At 42.5% G+C, this 21,548-nt stretch overlaps 1 protein-coding gene across 1 annotated transcript in view; it reads left to right on the plus strand.

Annotated features, from left to right (window-relative positions):
• lars2 (leucyl-tRNA synthetase 2, mitochondrial) overlaps positions 1 to 21,548 on the plus strand; it is a 48,131-nt gene that overhangs the window by 22,236 nt on the left and 4,347 nt on the right. The window contains exons 8-19 of the mRNA XM_049584116.1: positions 3,096 to 3,203; positions 7,669 to 7,828; positions 8,358 to 8,462; positions 8,943 to 9,058; positions 9,870 to 10,153; positions 14,158 to 14,256; positions 18,292 to 18,429; positions 18,509 to 18,612; positions 19,236 to 19,415; positions 19,717 to 19,886; positions 20,788 to 20,865; positions 20,967 to 21,078. Coding sequence (XP_049440073.1) covers positions 3,096 to 3,203; positions 7,669 to 7,828; positions 8,358 to 8,462; positions 8,943 to 9,058; positions 9,870 to 10,153; positions 14,158 to 14,256; positions 18,292 to 18,429; positions 18,509 to 18,612; positions 19,236 to 19,415; positions 19,717 to 19,886; positions 20,788 to 20,865; positions 20,967 to 21,078 — 1,654 coding nt within the window. The remainder of the gene's footprint in view (positions 1 to 3,095; positions 3,204 to 7,668; positions 7,829 to 8,357; positions 8,463 to 8,942; positions 9,059 to 9,869; positions 10,154 to 14,157; positions 14,257 to 18,291; positions 18,430 to 18,508; positions 18,613 to 19,235; positions 19,416 to 19,716; positions 19,887 to 20,787; positions 20,866 to 20,966; positions 21,079 to 21,548) is intronic.

A 21,548-nucleotide genomic window follows, 5' to 3' on the forward strand; every position in this document is an offset into this window, starting at 1 on the left:
GGAGAAGAAGCTGAGTTAGTGACATGAAGTAACAGGACATGAATGTTAGCAAATGAAGAAGAATCAACTTTTCAGAAACTGAGAGAGAGAGAAGGAGAGCAGGGGCTCAGTGTATCATAGGATGTCCCCCGGCAGACCAGGCCTATGTCAGCCTAACTAGGGGCTGGTCCAAGCCAAGCCTGAGCCAGCCCTAACTATAAGCTTCATCAAAAAGGAAAGCCTTAAGTCTAGTCTTAAATGTGGAGATGGTGTCTGCCTCCTGAACTGAAACAGTAAGGTGGTTTCACAGAAGAGGAGTCTGATAGCTGAAGGCTCTGGTGGGCATTAATGTGTTTCATCACAGTACGGTCATTTAGTTACAGCTCAAAGAAATTAATTGTTTAGTACTTACTTCATTAGTTTTTCCCAGACGTTTGACTTGCAGACAATGAATATTGTGAAGGTCCAGTGTGTATGACTTTGTGGCATCTAGCAACGAGGTTGTAAAACTGAAATTTCTCCCATGTGCCAATCGTGTAGATGAATTACGGTGGCTGACATGGAAACGAGAATGGCTCTATCTGTCGCCAGTTTTTGATTTGTCCATTCCAGGCTACTGTAGAACAACATGGTAGACTTCATGGATGACCTGCTCCGTATGTAGATATACACAGCTCATTCTAAGGTAACAAAAACACAAAAGTTTTATTTTCAGGAGATGATAAACTAATGAAATCATAGCTATGTGTCATATATACCATTTCTGCAGACAGACGCCCTTAAATCCTACACACTGGACCTTTTAAGTTGAATAAATTATTTTCTTAATTGAGGAAAAATGTTGATAAAATTGTGTAAATGTAATATTTCTTGTTTATAGGACTGCAACTAAAGGTTATTTTAATTATCAGTTAATCTGTCAAATTGTTTGGTCTGCAAACATCCATAAATAGATGGCCATCAACAGTGGAAATCCCAAAGACATTCAGCTTACGGTGCTATAAAACAGAGAAAAACTGCAAATCCTCACATTTGAGAAGATGATACAGAGAAACATTGACATCTCTGCTTGATAAATGATTTAAACATCAAAATAGTTGCAGATTATTTGCCGATCAATTTATCGATTAATTCACTAAGTGTTTGAGCTCTACCTGTTTTTTTCAAAAATGAGTCAGACTGATGCCATGAGAAGGAAAGGAAGAGCAAGCTTTTAGTTTATGTAAGTGGATTTTTATACCATACTGAAATAAAACAGAAACTAAACCCGGCCTGGTAGGTGTGAAATTAATCTAAAATGTTCTATGCTTTAAAAAATGATTGACAGTAATGGAAAATACATGTTAATATATGCAAAAACACTTGTCTGTCCTTTGAGGTTTTGTTTATTCCTTTGCCAATTTTGTCATTTTGATTAAAACATCAATTTGTCCAGAGTGAGACGTCGCCCAGTTCTCGCCACAGCGCTGAAGTCGCCCATGCTTGTCCGTGTCAGAGGTGTGAGAGGAGGCGGAAACGGCCTACTGCGACAATGTGTTCCTGCATTTCTAATTTTCTCTGACGAATAGAGAAGTGGGAAGGAAGGAAGAGGAAGGTGTCGGGGAAAAAAAGTGAGAAAGACAGATGGAGCGAGAGGAGGACCGTGTGAAACCGCAGCGTGCCAAATAAAAAGTGCTGTAATTGGACTGTGATTTCCCGCGTGTGCGTTTCTCTGCCGGCCTGTACACGTGTTTGAGTCTGTTAGACAACATTAACTTCAGACAATATTTACTCAGCAGTCATCAGTTCAGCTGTCAGGTTGCGCCGCGTCGTTCTGACAGAGTTTCCTCATGAATCGTAACCATATTGTTTGTTCCAGGACACAGATGACTGCATGTTATTACTAAGATGGATTTTTTTTTTTTTTGAAGTGGAGCATGCAGGATGTAAAATGATCACGTGTCGGGAGCAGAATTTTCAATTTCATGCATAATCACACTTGTTGCACTCAGGCACACATGCCGCCTGCCTATTACACTGCGTTGACATCTAAATGATTCACATACGGAGAGCTCAGTGTATTTTTCAGCTTTATTGCTCAGATATGAGTGTAGAGGTGTTTTATGTCATTTAGGCACATTAACCACAAACAACTTATGTCTTGGACCATTTGTATTGTGTCATATGTTTTTCAGAAACATGCTTGATGTCTCACATCCTCGATTAATGCTTTACCATGCTTTGTCTTTCAAGCTTTTCTTAGTTGCCATGGAGATTCCTGTCCTTGTTACCCTTGCTTCTGAGCCAAACTATATTTTCTAATCCGGGAAATAAAAACATTTACTGCCTCTCTCTTTAAAGCCATCATTAGTTGCCCGTCATTGCTTCCCTGCTTTTTTTCCTCGTTGCTGGTAACATCTTTGTTTTGCTGCGTCTCCTCCAAGAGTCTCTCCGTCATGATGACACAGATTCGCTGGGATTTATGTCTCTTTTTCTCCCACTCCGGAGCAAATCAATAACTGACACGCTCCGCAGCCGTGCTGATGATGACCATAGCCAGTGTTTATGTTTGTATTGATATGGACGTGATGAGGTACTGCATGTTGAGCGGCACAGTGAGGGGGATTGTGGGTAATAGATTGTGACAGACTGAAAAGGAAATGGAGAGTTCGAACATCTCTGGCCTCAGCCCAGCTGTGGCTTTTTGGCCTGAGCCTCGTTGATATGCATAGCTTCCTTTAATCATGCAGAATAACTGTTGTTGTGTGCGTGTGTGTGTGTGTGTGTGTGTGTGTGTGAGTGTGTGTGAGTGTGTGTGCACTTCATAGGCGATTGCTTTGTGATATCAAAGAAAGTAGGACGAGTGGAGGTCAGGATTTTTGAAAATCCCTCTTTGTCTGCATAATGTGACCTGGTCGGCTCTGCTGCTTTGTCAAAATAAATTGGCTAGGCTTTGAAAAGAGGCCACACTGAGCTGAAGTCAATTGCATTATCCCAGACAGCCACAAACTTATAAGGAATTGGTTGCCCCCCTCTTTAAGAAATTATCTTTTTTTCCACAGTGAAGTGGAAAATGAGCTCTTTTAAACTTGTACAAAGTGGTAAACTCGTGTCTTTGTTTCCGTTTCCTCCTCCAGCCTCTCCTGGACGCCCTGGCAGACCTTCCAGAGTGGTATGGTGTCAAAGCCATGCAGGCAAACTGGATTGGAGAGTGCACCGGCTGCTACTTTGATTTCAAACTCAAGGTGAATCTCAGCTCCCTTCCCCCCACTTCTCACTTTTTATTCATTCATCACTCTCCTTTCAATCTCTCAACCTTTTTCCACCCATTGTTTCCCTGTTGCTCCCTCTTCCCGGCCTCTGTTTTCATCTCTTTCTCCCCGAGCACTGATTGCTTGCTTCATTTTGGATTCCCCTGTTTATATATGTATTTCTATTAAAAATCATGCACTGAAACATAGAAATCTTTCACTTTGTTGTCCGTGTTCAGCGGGTGCATCCATCTGCAAGTGGCAATTTACCCAAACAGATGATGTCACAGATTAGTTTCTGTTGAGTTTTCCAAGAGCTGTATTTACAGTTCCTCGCACGTCTGTCGTTTCAACCTGAGTGCTTGCAAAAAGCCCACTGAAAGCCCCATGAGCACCCTTATTAAACTGTTCTCCTTGAAAACGAAAGAGAAAAATGGTTACTCAAGTCAGTCCCTTAATTTAAAAAGTCTTCATATTTATAACGGAAGGAGCGTAAGAGGATGTCAGAGTGCTTTTGGGTTTTTCGTGTCTTTCTTTATGTGGGGGGGGGGGGGGGGTTCTCTGGCAGACTGCATAATTAAAGTGAAGACCAAGGGCCGTTAAGTTAATTGGATGGCTGCTTGTCTAATATTACATCATCATACACTGTCACAGGAACTCTTCGCTGGATTATCTCCCCAGGGGTCTGAAGATATGTGTTAGTATCTCTCTTACAACATGACATACACTAATTACCCAGAACCTAGAATGAGTGTGTCATCTATAAATAATTATAGGATTAAAGACATTTTGGCTTCATTATGTATTGAAAAGCTACGCACAGCGCATGTTGCATAAACACATCACAGTCCCAAGGTTATTGAATTAAGGCTCCAGCTGACAGTCTATCAGTTTATTTGGTTATCATTTATTCGGTAAACAAAGCCGAAGAGAAATGCCCCTTACACAATGTAGCAATAGTATAGCTCTGACCACCCGACGATCAAGACTGCAGCCATGCTAGCAGCTCTGTGTGGCTGTATATTCATAGTTCAAGGTAGAAATTATTGTCATTTTCTCCATATACAGTACTCAATATACAGGGGACCAAATTGCTTTCCTTCATTGCTCTGGCAGACACAATAAGAACATGTATCAAACACAGAAAAACATGTAAAAAGAAAGTAAATTGCAATGAATGAAAAGTGCCGTTGCACATAAAAGGTTGACACAGTGGTGCTTTGAGACAATGTTTAACATGCTCACAATCATAATGCTAGCATGATGTTTAATGTTTAGCAGATGTGATGTTTACCATGCTCTCCATCTGACTTAAGCCTATTAGCATGTGAACATTGGCATATAAGCACAAAACAAAAGGACAGCTGAGGTGAAGGGAGGTGTCATTATTTTAAAGGTATTGTAAAAAGATATTGTAAAAAATTAGATTTCCATCTTTTTTTTTAATACAAAGCAGGTATAGGTGCTACATAGATACTGTGGAAAGTATGAAAACGCTCAGTTCACAGAGAAATGCACACAGTCCGTCTTCAGAAACCTTTACCTTTAAACAAGCCGTCAAGACTTCCTTGAAGTTGTGATGTCACAACTGTACAGGAATGTAGAAAGTGGCGTTACAGTGCTGTTACAGTCATTCCTAGGCTGTGGTGATGGTGCTGAGAGCAGAGACATGGAAGACTCAGACACACTTGACAATCAGAGCAGGATTGGCGTTTATGGGAGGGGGGCTTAAAGAGACAGGCGCTAAAAAAGAGCGTTTCAGACAGAGGGTGAATACAGGTATATTCAGGCAGACAATATGAGAAAAATAATGTGTTTTTTTAGCATTAAAGTATGTAAACATGATTTAGTAGATAACCAAAATAAAAGTATAAACCTGAATATGAGCATAATATGGAACCTTTAAAGGGCCAGTGTGTAATATTTGGCATGGTTTATTGTCAATCTGAATCTGAATCTGAATATTCTACCCATTAATATGTTTATACAAGTGTATGATCGCTATAAAATAAAATTCGTTTGGTTTGCGTAGCCTTATAATTATGCTTTTATATATATATATATAGCAAGGGCCTTGCTTTAGAGAGATCGCCATCTTGCGCCGCCATGTATGTACGGCAGACCGAACGGACAACCCAGCCAGCCAGAGAACGCGTTTCGCGTGTATAAATGAACCAACGAAGACAGCGGAAGGAAGGAAGGAAGAAGGAGGAAGAAACAGCAGAGAGTGTTAGTAGTTCGTCGATAGAGAGTAGTGAAAAGTTTTTTTAGTTCTAAAGTTTGCAAATGGACCACACTTACCACGCAACAGGGGAGAATGAACCCGAACTGTCATCTGCGAGGAAAAGAAGATGCAACTTCACTCCTTGTGATGCACTCTCTGCAGCGCTTTTCCTCCTGATGATATATCTCCCCAACAATGGCAGCAGTAGCACCGAATCCCATTCTGTGCATTCAGCCTCTCTTCTCACCCGCTCAGCATCAAACACATGGAGTTCCTCATCTGTATGCTCCGGCTCAAACAGGTATGGCTCTGGGTCTGTGTCCGCTACAAGAAACTCTTCAAAATCGCGTTCAAAGTCGTCCATTGCAGCTACTATAGTCCGGAGATATCGCTAGGCTAAATAAACAGCTGAGCACTGTTTACCAGCTACGCTGTCAGTCAGTGTGCGGGCTGGAGATTGGTGGAGCAGAGAGGGGAGGGGGGTCCCCACTAAGTATGGTAAACAAGTATGTGTGTAAAGTTATGAAGTGTGTCTGTTACGCCAGAAGAGTCAGAGTTTGGGACGTAGTGGAGTGTTACTGGAGTTTCTGGAGTGCTCAAATAAACGGGCCTTTTTCCCGAACGCTCCTCTGGTCTCCTGCTCGTGAGGGATTCATTACAATATCGTAACATGGTTTAGATTTCTAAATAAACATTCACCTCGTTGCTAGCTAGATCTACTCCTGAAAAACTCGTGCGCAAGGCTTTTTGTCCCTACGAGGCCATCGTCATTTACCCGACGGGAGGGGTGAGCGAGTGAGCCCTGCAATCTAGAATTTGACCACTGATGTCACTGTTTCCAACGGTTTTCAACCCATTTTACACACTGGCCCATTAAGTATTTAGTCACATATCAGAGTATGTGTAAAACAACATAAACAAAGAAAAAGTTAAGGGATTGCCAAAAATTCGCCCAAAACCACAAATGCACACCTTGTGGTGGCGCTAGAAGAAAGTCAGGATCATCTGGGAATCATGAATGTCTGTACAAAATTTGGTCAAGGTAATGTTGAGATATTTCACTGGATAAGTGAAACTGCTGGTGGCGCTAAGGGAAGTCAGGGGATGACCACAGTCATTAAGACTGGTTATAAAAGTCAGAAAGCCGCTACTGTGGCAAAAAATAAAAGTATTAAGTGGAAAAAAAACGCTCTTTGAATGTATGACCTGGCAAATATTTTAGGCTTTTACTTGATAAGGAAATAAAACTATATATTTTTATTTATATATTTTATTTTATTTTTTTGTCAGCCCTGTGATAGTCTGGCAACCTGTCCAGGGTGTACCCCGCCTCTCGCCTAATGTCAGCTGGGGTAGGCTCCAGCCTTTCCATGACCCCTAACTGCACAAGCGGTTACAGAAAATGAATGAATGTACATATGTATTTTTTAATTTTACAAACCATCACCACCAAAAAAAACAGCGAACACCAAACAGACGCACACTGAGTCACATTGTCACAACATATATATCATCAGGTCTGACAACCTAAATAAGTAACAGAACATTAAAGGATATAAGAGAAGGAAATGTTTGATCCAAATTAAACACATACAAATTAAGTAGTTGTTTTCATGATAGACTTGACGGCTTCTCAAATAAATTAAAGAGTAAAAGCAAACAAAACAACAGACCAAGCATTCCAGATTCGACAGGTTATGGTTGAATACAACTTGTTACCAGCCTAGTGCGTCAATAAACCTAAATGAAACTTTTAATACATTATTAAAAATGTTACTTCCTGTTGACTAACTAACTGGTAATTGGATCGTTTCATCACTAAAATGCATTAATCTGTATTAAAAAAACCACAGATGTACATAAACTGTAATAGAATTCATTAACTCATTCATTCATTCATTCAACCTTTATTTTAACTAAAAAGAAAGTGGGTTAACAATCATAAGAAGCTTAGATGAAAATGGTAATAAAAAGCAACGTTAATAAAATAGAAATTAGTAAAATTATAAAATCTCAAGAATAAATAAAGCAGTAAAATTTAAGCAAACGAATCAGCTAAAACAATAGTAGGAAAAAATGTAAAATATATATATAAAATATCTTAAGATGACAGTGTTTAACGTACATGGTAGGCATTATGTCAGAGAGCAGCCTGGAGAGCCAGCCGGTCCTCCTCATTAAACAGGCTGTGGTGCAGCTGAGAGGTTCCCACATGCTTCTTCTCTTATCTCCCAGGTGAACGGGGAGGACACGGGGGAGACCCTGTCAGCCTACAGCTTCTCCCCAGAGATGGTGTTCGGAGCGGCTTACCTGGCCATCCTGCCCTCCCACAGGCTGCTGCACGGTAGCAGCTCAGTGCGCTCGGCCCTGGAGAAAGCCTTTCAGCCTGGCAGAGGTGAGCATGTCCGCAGTGATCCCAGACTGTGTTCGGGTCTTTCAAGGTGTATTATCTCCTGCTTTTGAAGTGAAGGAAAGAAGCCTTTTTTTAAGGAAAGGCGCACATTTAGAGTTTTTTTTCTCAACAGCAGCGTAATTCATTACTGTTTCAGTGGTGAGATGGCTCACTCCTCTACACCTACACGCTGTCAGCGCTTGAAAGGTTCCTTGCAAAGGTTGTGATCCTTTACATCTCATGTGTGTTCTTTATTGAGCGGTGCCTAATTAACAAAGCAGTGAAATAGTGAAAAACCAGTCCTCACATAAAGAAGGAGCTACATGTTTTTGGCATTTCATCAAAGCTTTTCTAATGCAAATATGTTTATTTAACTGTCAAGGTATGGATGTAGTCGCTGCAGTGGACTGAGTGTTTGTTAATTGGGATTCCCTCAAGGTTTTCTCTGTCTCAGTGGTGAGTGATTGTTGATAATGAGCCACCAGGGGAAGCAGCATTGTCTCTCTCACACCTCCTGGCCTCTGTTCCCCAGACTCCCTTACAGAGGTCACCGCTCGCAACCTGCTCACAGGCCACGAGGTTCCCGTGGTCATCTCACACAAGGAGGCATTTGATGGCTATTTGGATACTGTGATCGGTGAGTTATTGGTGTGCATGTGTGTGGGTGGGTTTTACAATCACTTGGAAATCGTAGCTGGTATGTAAGACGGACATTTGTATTCACCTCTGAGCCGAGAGGCTGAGTAGGCTCCTCTTCTTGTGGTCCACTGATGAGGTGAATAATCATTATCACTTTTTGATTTTCCATCATTAAATGTAAATACATTTTTCAGCTTCAGTGGATTTGATTGTGCAAAAGGTGCTGCCTTTACACTTTGCATTTTGAAAATGGACCCTTTTATACTATATGTTTGCCATACAGTACTGTGGCTGCTGTAATAATGTGAAACTAGTGGATGTTTGTCTCAGGGAGAGTGGAGGTGGATCCCAAGGGATTGTTACATAACATAACAACATGCTCAGCATCACCTGAGGGAGTTTATTTTTTTATCTCGAGAGGTTGTTTATGTGTGTGTCCATGTTTTTTATTTCTTACCGTGTTACATGTGTCTGACAGGTATCCCAGACAGCAGTGAGGACCATCTGTCCGTGGCTACAGCTCTGAATCTGAGGTGGGAAGCAGTGCTGAAAAGTGACGAAGACGGGAAACAAACTCTGATCAACTCTGATGAGGTCCGCACCGTTGATGATGAGTACAACATTGATAGAATAACAATAATAAATGATTATTAAAGAGCAAGGGCATGTGTCCACATAGCATTTTTCTTTGTCAAAAAGGTGGTGGCATTGCACTGAGGAGTGCCTCATCCCCGTGCTTCATAAAAAAAGCACTTCCACCTCTGTTGTTTTAATGATGTGTTACTTATGGATATCCTTAATACTGTAATGCATTGTTTAACCTTCTCACATTTTCTGAATTAATTAATGTTCTGTGGACCAGATAGAACGCTTTGGCAGGCCGGATGTGGCCCACAGGTCACCAGTTGATGACCACTGGCTCAGGGTGATAACAGCACGACACTGTTGCGATAGTTGCTGGCTGACAGATCATACGACTCGGGATGGACAGTAGCGTTAGCTCAAGGAGCAGCAGTAACAACACCAGTGCCTTTCTGAAAAGTTCAGAGATTTCCAACCAGAAGCGCTTGGAGCGGCTGTGATGTGGATGTAGACTCTCTCTAACTAAACCCCAGAGTTTTGGCTGGAATGTCTCTACCCTGAAAATTTAAAAAAAATGCCTCTGAGTGAAAACATGGGCAGCTGTTGCGGGGGGTGGGGGTCACTAAGTGTCAAGATTTGGATCTGATTACATCAAAACCACTACTAAATACTAATATACACTGTTTTTCAGCTGAAATATGTGGTTTGGTCAATTTGTTACTCTTAAAACTAAGATTTTGCCACATAAGTCTCGTACATCTTCTCTTTTTAATGTCTATAAAAATGAAAAATTGAACGCTGTTTTGTCCTCGTCTCTCTGTAGTTCTCAGGCCTCACCAGAGAGCAGGCATTTGACTCCATTACCCAGAAGGCCAGAGAGCAGAAGATTGGCGGCCACCTCACCAGCTCCAAGCTGAGGGACTGGTTGATATCAAGACAGCGGTACTGGGGCACACCCATTCCAGTAGTGCATTGTGGGGCTTGTGGTCCAGTCCCTGTCCCTGAGGAGGAGTTGCCAGTTACATTACCAAAGCTACCGTCTCTCAAAGGAAAGGGTGCGTCGCCGCTGGAGGCTGCTCATGACTGGGTCAACTGCACCTGTCCCAGGTAAGAGCACTGAAATGTTTTATTTAAAGTGTGTGTCCATTGTTGTCTGTTTTGGGGGGATTTCTATCATTCAGGAGCTTTCCACTAGTGTTCCTTATGTATTCAAATCCAACACATTTAAATTTAGCCCTTCTATAAGCATTTTCCCACATGACCTGATGTAGGTTTCTGCATGATGAAGTTGCTACATAGCCCACCTGTGCGTCTTTGTGACTGAGCTAAGCCTTCACTTTGAATTTTGTGTTAGTGATCTTCCAAATTACCTATAATGCTTTAACCGCCTCACTGGCACGGAAGCTGCTGTGGATGCCACGTTAGTTCAGATCTGAACGTCACACAATAACACTAACTAACTGATCAAAGCAGTGGTAGACCATCAACTCCTGTGTTCTGCAAGGTTAAATTGCTGTTTTTGTCAAAGGAGTCTGGTGGCTTTGAAGAGAACTATATAACAGCTTTAGTTTCCCCTTTCGAAAGGGCTGTGTGACGACAAGGTAAAGCATTTCTAACATTACACTGACTATGGACTTCACACAAACCTCACCTCAAATAATCTGAGCTAACCCTTTCTTCTGTTATTATATTGCTGCTGTAATTATGTCGCTACTTTTTGCTAATGGATGAGTGGCTGTTTCCATTTGAAAAACCCTGAAAGAAATGTAGATGGAACGGCCTTTGCTTTGTTTCATTTTTATGTTTTATTGTAACATCACATGCAAAATGATCTGTATACATCATCCATCTCATCCTCTCTTGGTTATTATCAACATGTTACATCCTGACTATTTTCTTTCTTCCAAACTACACCCAACAACTGTGCATGAGGACACATGCATCAACTCATGGACGACAGACTGGTGCTCCTGACAGCATGAGATGTAAACATTAGCAGCGTCCTCCTTGGCTGAGCTATAACATTAGCTAGCTCAGTGGCGCTAGGTGAGCTAGTAGCAGATGCATGCTTCCCTCTGTACAGTGATGCAATCTGTGTGTATAGTTAGGTAAAAAGAAAATAGTTCCTACATGAAACTGCTCACAACAAGGTCTGTGGATTATCTTGAGTAACCAGGCCATGATTTCTGGAAAGTGTTGAGTTTCTCAGATGTATATTTTTGATAATTTGAGCACCACAAGCTGAGTGCCATCTAGCTTCATTATATTCAGGAGAAGGGAGACATCTCTAGGGCTGATATCTACAATACTCGACAACTCTCATCAAGACAATTAAGACTGGTAAATAGCACAAGGGTTAAAAAGGAAAAATATGTATTTTTATATTTTGGGGTGAACTGTCCCTTTAATTAAGAAACCTGCATAGTTTGCATCCATGATTTCTCGCTTGCAGCCACATGTTACTGCCTCCAGTTGAACAGTGGAATAAACTATTGGCTAGAATGTGTATTTTGTCACCAGTGTGCAAACAACACAGGGAGCCGCAGATGTTAATGTTGCTTCATAGCGTTAAAAGTGCTCAAAAACTCCATGAGGGGACGTTCAAAGGTAAAATCACTTGCTGGTGAATGTGGTCACAACTCACAGGCAAATGCAACCTGTGACACCTGTTCACAAGAAGATATTACGTTATTGTCATAACCCAAAAAGACTGGGAGCTGTAGATTTAAACAAATAAGCAAGTCACTGAGTCTCCTCTACCTCCTGTCATTCAGCTGTGTGATGTTGTAAATAGGATGCCAAAAAGGGTGGAGGCTTTGTTATGTCTTTTCGACACAACATAAGCGATTGGGGAAATGATCCTGTCCATTATGGTGTTTGCGGAGTGAGAATTCAATTACGTGCAAAACCCTCTCCAGTGACAAGCCTCTCCTCCGTACTTCCTGTATTTCCTCAGGAGACCAGCACTGACTAAATGAGCCCGCTGTCAGTATGAGGCTGAGAAGATTGACAGCTTTACAAGAACACAGAGCATCGAGAGCCTGTGAACTGTGTGATTAATACTTTTTCTCTAACGGGGTTATGTAATGAGTGGCATCTGCGACAGGAGCAGCATGAGACGATGATGGAAGTTACGTAAACCAGCTGTGCCTCGAGAGACACACACACGGAGAATACTGTACATGCACACGCACATTAACCTTTTGTTTCACAGGCATAATTACTGGCACGCACACACTCACCAGCGAGTCATCTCAGCGAACGTGTTTGAAAGTGCTGTCTCTAGAGTCCCTCGCTGACATGGGAATTCCCCTCTGAATAAGACTAATCACCATCATGACACCATGTTGATTAAAACAATGACCCACTCAGTCGCAGATGGCACAAGTCATCAGATTCTGTTCAGTCACTTCCACAAAGCTACCATAATTCCTCCCATCAGCAGTGATTGATGGCTATAATCGCCAAGACGCCGTTATCTCCTCTCCTCCCATCTCCCCTCTGTTGTTGAGTGTCTGTGGAAATTTGTTCTCTTCACTCGTCGACCATGTCCAATTAAAGTTTGAGTGGAACACAGTCGAGCAGGGTGATGAGAGATGGGCGACAGGAATGGACTTTTATTTGTCCTTCAGGAAGTCATTTCCTGTGTGAGCTCGTCTCGTCTCTGACCCTCTGCGGCACTGTAAATTGGCCTGCCAACTGAACCCCTGCCTCGGCTTAGCCTGGCTGGGAAGGTGTGTGTGCAAGTGTGTGTGTGCTGTTCCGTGAATTCACAGGTAAAGAGAGAGACCATTTAGTTAGCGCGGCACACTCACACAGACATCGACAGACACACAGCAGATGGAGGGATACTTTCCATGGGAAGAGAGCCTTCGTGGAGTGGGCAGCTGCCTCTCATGCCTCATCTGTTTGAGAGCCTTTTGGCTCTTTCTGGCTCGTCCTGCGAACACACACTCACACTGCACACACTACAGGTTGCTTCAGATTACGCTACCTGCGGCTGTTGTTAGACTCCTTTCATGGCTTAGAGAGCAGCCATCTCCAGAGAGAGCACCTCTGCGTGTTGTCTAATCTGATCCTCAGTAGTCTGACTGCGACCGCTACCAGCTGTCTGTCAAATGACCACAATCTGGCCTCTGATTGGCCAGTCTGGTGTGAAAGAGGAGGTGTCAAATCTCACTTCCTCTGGCAGATTTTCTTTTCTTATTTTCTCCATTTTGTGAAGTCTCTATTTTTGTATTCTTTTGTAATGGAATGTGCTTTTTTACACTGCTGGGTTTTAACACCTGGCTTCCAAATATTAACCTTGCTACACCTTTGTCTTGTTGCTAGGCAACCTTCAGCTCATACCTCATCATCACTGCCTTATTATAGACCAGCATTGTTGGTGGTCGAGGGGTTTTGCCTCCCAATGTGTGTCTGTTAGTGTGATATGAAAACATTTGACTGTGAGATGGATGTTTGTGTGAGTGAAAAGATGACAACAAAGAGACAGTTCGAGTAAACAGAGACATCCCATAAGGTCCAGGAAACGATACCTGCTCTGCTGCACATAGTAAAGCTCAGAGCTTTGCTTCTGTTTATCTTTCTGGGACACTGATTTTAACTCTATTGAGACTCATTATAAAGTAAAAGGCAGGCGCTTTCACTGTTCCATCAAGTGCTTTAAAGCTCTCTTCTCCTGTGTCTTTTGCAAACGTCCTCCCCTCCACTGTGAAAGTGATGTTGGCAGATTCGCATCACGTACCCAAGTGCTGTTTGGCTTGGATGGAGAAGGGGCACGGGGTGGCATTTCCAACACAAACACACGATCATGTGTTCAGCCCGCCAGTCCATTCCCTGTTAGCACAGCCTGTTAGTCAGGGCACAGGAACAGAGCTCTGGTGCCAGTCTGGCTTCAGCTGTGTTTCTCTGCAGGGACATGACCCCCACAGCCAGATGGAGCCAGCTTTACAAACACGCACACACACACATATAAATCACATAATGTGCCATTTCACTAAGCATACAAACAGAGATCGTTCATTTGTTGGTGTTCTAATTTGTCAGCCTAATATTGATTTTTGTGCTGCCTCTGCCAACTCTCTTTGTCTCTCTGTCTCCTCTGACAGATGCAAGGGCCCGGCGAGGAGGGAGACCGACACCATGGACACATTTGTGGACTCTGCCTGGTATTATTTTAGATACACAGACCCTCACAACCCAGACAGGTATGAACAGCCTCCTCCTGAGACTTCACTGTCTTGTTTTTCCAACCATTTTTTGACTCAGTGAAGCCACCAAAATGCGAGCTCTTTATTTTCTCCTCTTGTATTTGTTTTCTCACACTGTGACAGATTTTTAGCACAAATTGCACAGGTCTTATTTACACTCTCTTCGCTCAAATGAAAACGAAATGAAAAGGAGAGCTGTGGGTGGATAAGCATATCTGTCTGTTTTTAGATACTCAAGAATAATTTTTTTTCTCTATGTAATCTGTGCTATGTTCATAGAAACTTGATTTTCTTTCTTGCCTCACACACATGCACACTGTTCTGTATGTGCTATTGGAAAGTTGCACTCAAACACATAATTATGCTCGCTGTAAGATCACCCACTCGCTCCCACTTGCCCATTTCAAACATGCATATACACACATACACACACGCACTTGTCTGGAAGTTGCATTCCCTGCCAATAGAGATTATGGAGCTATAGCTGTCACCTGCTGGGATGGTGGCGACACCCTGAGCTCAACAAAAGAGATTAATTTCCCAGTGCCCTGACCTAGCTGTAAAGCTGCTTTAAAAAGGAGGGGGACTGCTCTCCCCATCACTTTTCTTAGCGGGACAGATTATGGCACAACAGAAAAAGCAATTACACTATTTGTGCATTTCAGTTAGCCTGCTGAGCCTTATGTGCACAAGGGGGGAACGATGAAAATAGGAAGCAAGAGATGTTGAAAGTAGCAAGAATAAGGAAGGAAATAGGAAGAGGGTGTTATATGGACGGGTGTGTGTTTGTGTGTGTGGTTGTGTATGTGTGTGTGTGATTGTTAGAGTTGCCTGGGCTGATGCCAACAAGCCGGCAAAATTATTTTCAGCCTTGTGAGTTCATAACTTTTTTTCCCCAGTTCAATTATCCGGAGACACCATCAGCCAGAGAGGGAGGGCGAGAGGCAGAGAAGAGTGGAGGAGAGAGTAATGACTGGTGTGAAAGGTGACACACAGAGATAGCAGACTGCCCTAAAAAGCATCATTAGGTGGAATCCCTGCCTCTTGCTGACCGTCACGCCGGTCAGGCTAACCACATGCAGCTCCAAATCTGAAAGAAACCGGCCAGCCTCAGCTCATCCCGGATAGATTCCTCCCCACAAATACTCAACTGTTAACATGAGAAGCTGAGTTAAGAGGAAATCTTCAGAACTGAATTTGAGCTGAATATTACTTAAGTACATTTTTTTATTTATTGTGTGTGTGTGTGTGTGTGTGTGTGTGTGTGTGTGTGTGTGTGTGTGTGTGTGTGTGTGTGAAGCTAGTGAGATAGAGGATGCTTGTGTTGGCTTCATCCTTGAATCCTTGTGTATCAGTGTGCCCCCTAGAGGAAGTGTGTGTACATGTGTATATAAAACTTGACCACTGCTATGTGACAACATCATTTCTACAAAGGTGAACTTTTATATATTAAAAAAAAAATCTGCTTTGCTACTCTCTGATGCTGATTCATCTAACATTCATTCATTCAATCTTTATTTAAATCTCAAATGATTCATTGAGAATTAATGAGAACAGTTAAGACAGAAGAGATGCACACAAAACAAGCAAAAAATAATAATTAACAAGAAAACAAACATCCATTCAACAACAGAACACAGTTAAATACAGGAGGGGAATCATGTTTTTTAATTGACATATATATACAATCGTGTTTAGTTTTAAAACTGCAGTTGGTAACTTTTATGAAGATAACTTTTTGTCATATTTGCTGACACATTCACTACATCCACATGGTATTATATGAGACAGAAAAAATCCTCCTCCTATTACCTCTAATAGCATTTGCCAAAACCTACCGAGGAGTCTCTAACACAGCTGTCAATCACCTATGCCTATGTTTCACCTCAAATGTGGTAAACATGTTTTAGTGTACTGTTTTGATGTAAAATGAGAAAGTTCAAACATGGTGCCTGGATCATGAACATTCTCATTTCACAGATGAACAGTACACCAACATACACTTAGCAGCCAAAACATTAAAACCACTGGTGGGTGAAGTGAATAACATTTATCATCTTGTTACAATGCAATGTCCTCCTGCAAACCTTTGGTCCAGGCATTCATGTGGCTGCTACTTGATGTGCTCCACCCACCCAAACACTGTTGCAGACAAAATAAACCCCCTCATGGCAGTGGCCCCCCAGCAGGACAATGCACCATGCCATGTCACAAAAACTGCTCAGGCTAGCCCAAGGGCCAGGACAAAGAGCTTAAGGCGTCAACCTGGCCTCTAAATACCCCAAACCCCAAACTGATCGAACATTTGAGGGACATGCTGGTACCCCAGAGGTACCCCGATCCGCGGTGGGTGCTCTTTGGATCGGACTTGGCTCTGACCTGTTAAGGCATGAACACAGGACCTCTGGAGGGTGTCCTTTGGTGCCTGGCACCAGGGCGTTACTTTCAGATCTTATGAATCCTGTGGGTTGTGAGGTGGGGTACCAGCATGTCCCACAGATGTTTGATCAGTTCGGGATCTGGGGAATTTGGAGGCCAGGTCGATGCCTTGAGCTCTTTTTCATGTTCTTTGGTTCATCCTAAGCCATTTTTGTGGTGGGGCATGGTGCATTGTCCTGCTGGGGGGCCACAGCTACTGGAGAGTGCTGTTGCCATAATGGGGGGTACCTGGTCTGCACTGGTGTTTAAGTGGGTGGAGCGTGTCAGGTGGCATCCACATGAATGTCAGAACCCAAGATTTCCCAGCAGAACATCGCATTGTAACAAGATGATCAGTGTTTTTCACTTCACCTATCAGTGGTTTTAATGTTTTGGCTGATCGGTGTTTGAGGAGTAAATGCAGTAACAGGATCTTAATTCACATTTAATCAGTGCTGCCTAGTTTGACAGTTTCCCTGCAGCTCACCAGCCATGATTGGCATGATTTACAGCTGCTTAGACACTCTTTGACTCTGATTGGTTGTTTTAATTCATGTGGGGTAATGCAATTAGAAGCACTATGAGGAAGCAGAGTGTGATCCTTTTTTTTTCACAGATTTAATGCTGTGTGAATATGGAGACAATTTCAGCAAACATAACAAGAAGTTATTTTTATAGAAGTCACCAACTACAGCTCTAATGTGTGTTGTGAAATGTTACAACAGTGTGCAGCAGAAAAACTAAAAGCAGTTTTACCAAATTTAATACATGCAGGACTTTAACCATTAGCTAATCACTTCAACAAGTCGAATAATGACTGTTGGACCAATTTAATAAGCAGTTGTTTGACGGGAAGTGATGTATGATGGCAAGTTTCCATTAAGGACTTTATAAATAAACAGAAATCAATGCCGGTCCCATCCTCTGACAATAAACTTTATTGATACATCGCCTTCCAAACAATGTTACAAAGTGCTTTACACGGGAAAATCTACTGTATATTATATATAATCAGACCAGAAGTCTAGCAAATAAAAGTCCACAAAATGAAATAAAATGAAATGCACCACAATAAGATAAAATAAAAAAGAGTGAAATGAACAAATGATACATAGCAGAACTGGAAAAATAGAACTACATTGGTAAAAGGCTTGTAACGTAGCACCATATAGCGAGCCTGTATCTAGGTCACCAGAGCTCTTAAGCTGTTCTAAACATGTAGCGTCTGTGTTTCCTGGAATGAAAAGAAATTCTCCGAGGAACAGGAAGTCATGCATTTGATATTTAGTTGGAGTAGCTGGCATGAGCAGTGAAGGCAAGTGTAGATAAATTAGATTATCTGTTGGTGTAGTTTATGCAGATGTTTATTCTTTTTTAAGGAAGGAAAGATGTCAAGCACTTGACACAGTGTTTGACATTTGATCTGTGGGAGGTGCAGTGAAAAGACAAAAAGAGTAAAGAAATGACGACTTAAACTAAACATCATAGATCTTTAAATATCCAGTCTTCCACACTGAGACTTGTTTTTCACACTTTTATTGTTAACACATCTCTGAATATCTTAAATTCACAGCTTCACAACACAGCTCCCTCAAACTTACTCTCCCTCTCCAGGCCTTTTGAGCGCCACCTAGCAGATCACTGGCTGCCTGTGGACGTGTACATCGGAGGGAAGGAGCACGCCGTCATGCACTTGTACTATGCTCGCTTCCTCTGTCACTTCTGCAAGGATCAGGGTCTCGTCGCTCACAGGTACAGTCCACTGTGCTCGTTCTGCTTTTGTTGTGCATGTTGCATATTCAGGTTAATTAACTTCCTTTCTGTCTTTTAGGGAGCCTTTTTGGAAACTGCTGGTTCAGGGTCTGATCAAGGGCCAAACTTTCAAACTGGCAGACAGCGGCCAATACTTGAAGAGAGAAGAAATAGACTTCACAGGTACACACTACCTGAATCTGCAGTGTGTTTGTCAGTGTTACATGTGTAACAGATGAGAGACGAGAGGGCTTCCCTCCACGTGGCTCTGACAGATAAAACAAATACGAGCTATAACAACATTTTCATTTTTTATTGTTGTATGTGGTAACATCAATATCCTCTCTTTTGTGCTGCTAATAGCAATCTCTCTCTGTTTTGTGCTTTATATTTTTTCGTTATTGAACGACAACTTAACCAGCTACGCTTGACAAAAGGCAAATCACAAGAAATCCTTTGAAGAGATGAAAGACATCTCTTACAATTGGCTTCACAACCATGGATCTTCAGCCTTCCTCTATTGCTTGGAAGCAGAATAAATAGGAGATATTTGCGGCTCACAGAAAAGAGAAGCCTGTTGATCCTGGTGTTAGAGACTCACATTGACTAGGCCTTACACAGTTGTCTTTCTTCTGTCCTATACTAATTATTATCAAACAGGAGCCAATAGGAAGCAGTAAAAGTAAATAAAAACACACTGAGATTAAAATGTGGTTTGCTAGTTCTCTCCAAGCTTGCCGAGAGTTTGACACTTTGTCTCTCTATATCTGACCTCTGACCTCTGGCTCCCGACCTGCCTCCTCTAGATAAGGAGCCAGTGGCGCGTGGCGGTGGTCGTATCGAGGTGACGTGGGAGAAGATGAGCAAGTCTAAACACAATGGTCTGGACCCTCAAGACGTGGTGCAGCAGTACGGCGTGGACACGGTTCGGCTCTACATCCTTTATGCAGCACCACCTGAACAGGACATCCTCTGGAATGTCAAGAGTGAGTTGTGATGCGTCGTGAGAGTCAGTCGTTGGTCAATGTCGAGCCATCGGCGAGCGTTTGTCACCCTAGTTTTTGCTGTGTTTCCTGCACCGTTGAACACTAGTTGGACACATGAGGCAATGCAACAGTTGGCCCTTGTCACCACTTGTTCTTTGATGTCGGTTTGGTGTGTCTGGGCTTTAAGAAACCAATATCAATTGTTTTTAGATGTCGTAGTAAATCTCATTTTGAAAAGGTGTCTCTCCCACAGCATGTCACAATATCCTTTTCTTCTGTGTCTGTGTGTTCATCACCTCAGCGGATGCCCTACCCGGGGTTCTGCGATGGCAGTCTCGTCTCTGGCAGCTGGTGACCAAGCTGAGGGGGGCTCGGCAACTTGGAGACATCCCTAACCCCTCCCTGCTGAAAAAGAAAGAGCTGGCAGAGGCCAAGAAGATCTGGAAGAACAAGAACTACGCTATTCAAGAGGTAGAGCCTCAGACTGTCTGTGGTCTTCATGAAAAAAAAAAGGCCCCGGGTGACATTATTTAACAGTTAGCTGTTGCTGCAGCCATTACCAGCAGGGGTCAGTACTGGGCCCATATTTAAAATGACAGTAAGTTAGTGGTCAGCTTCCTTCAGTAAGATGAATGAATCATCCCTTTGCAGCTGTTACCTTTGTTCTATTTTGAATTTTCTCTGCTAATACAAACTATCTGTGGTTGTTGGATTTGGCCTTTTACACTGCACTGTTAGAAGTCTTAGTGAGACGTCTTTTCTCAGTTGTAAGGTACGCTGTACGATGACATGGTCCAAGCTAATATGTCACTCATTACACAGCACAACAGTAAATAGTCCTGGGCTCCAGCTCTCCCATCCAATGCTAAACATCCGTCGCAACCTGACACCCCCTGAGTAAAGAGTAAAAGGAGGGGATGGAAATTGATTTTAGATCCACTCCGTCTCCTTTCACACTTTATAAATAGCCTCCTTTGGCTGCCAGGTTTGATTCTCCCTCTCCACCCCTCAGGGCTGGTGCTTTTAAAGGACCTCAGGCTGTTTGCCATAAGCTCCCAAAGCTGAGGCCGTCCTTTGATCCGTCCCTCAGAAAAGCCTTAGTGATCGACCTCCTCCTCCCTAAGGCCCTTCCCAAATGGGTTCTTCTTCCCCGAAGGCTAAGCAGGGCAATGTTGACATGCTGTGTGCCTTCAGCCGGTTCACATAGTGATAACAAGGAGGAGGCTCCTCTTTTGGGCCTGTCATTGTGTTCTATTGATTCCTTAAAGGCAGAATCAAAAATATTCTATGACGTGATGAACGTAAAGCCTCAGTCTTTATCATTTTTACCAACTGACTGTTTCATCTGTTTTATGTTTGTTTGCATTTTTAGGTGACATCTCACTTCACAGAGGAATTCCTCTTCAATGCAGCCATTTCCCGCCTGATGGGACTCACTAATACGCTGAATGTGAGTGTGCCTGCTGGTACCTTGAAATAAAGACATCACATTTATTACTAAACACTTTGGAAATCACCTTTTCTTTTTTTTTTACCACTGTGTGTGTTCAGAGTGCAACGGTCAGGCTGTTGCAGCACAGTGTGGAGTTTGAGGAAGCTCTGGCTGCGCTGGTGATGATGACAGCGCCCATGGCTCCTCACCTGGCTTCTGAACTTTGGGCAGGTTGGTGACATGCAAATTCTTCACAAATAATGCACTCTGCCCCGCCTCTTGTGGGGAATCAAAGACATATTAAAATGTTCATCCATCACGTGACAAACCTCGAGATGTTGCATCTTGCACTTATTGTACACCATTAATTGAATTAGTTTTATTCATTTGTGTTAGACTCTGAATATCAGTTAAGGTCACATCATGGTGCATTTGTGTTTGTGGTAAAATGAGGTTATTTCTAATATCTGTAAGAGGAAGTGAGTAAGTGCCCATCAGTTATGTTGGTATGTAACAGCTGTTAGGCCAGTGACACGTTTTCATTTGTATATCTGTTACACATCCTTGACAAATTAAAGCCATACAACAGTTCACCTGAAATATATTCATTGTCCATCAAATGAAACTGAAAGCAGCGCTGCTTGGTCTTGGCCAAGTGTAGAAAACAAACAATACAAAAGAAAATCTAGCGTCACTTTTTG

The sequence above is a fragment of the Epinephelus fuscoguttatus genome, linkage group LG8 (assembly GCF_011397635.1).
Source record: "Epinephelus fuscoguttatus linkage group LG8, E.fuscoguttatus.final_Chr_v1".
NCBI classification, from domain to species: domain Eukaryota; kingdom Metazoa; phylum Chordata; class Actinopteri; order Perciformes; family Serranidae; genus Epinephelus; species Epinephelus fuscoguttatus.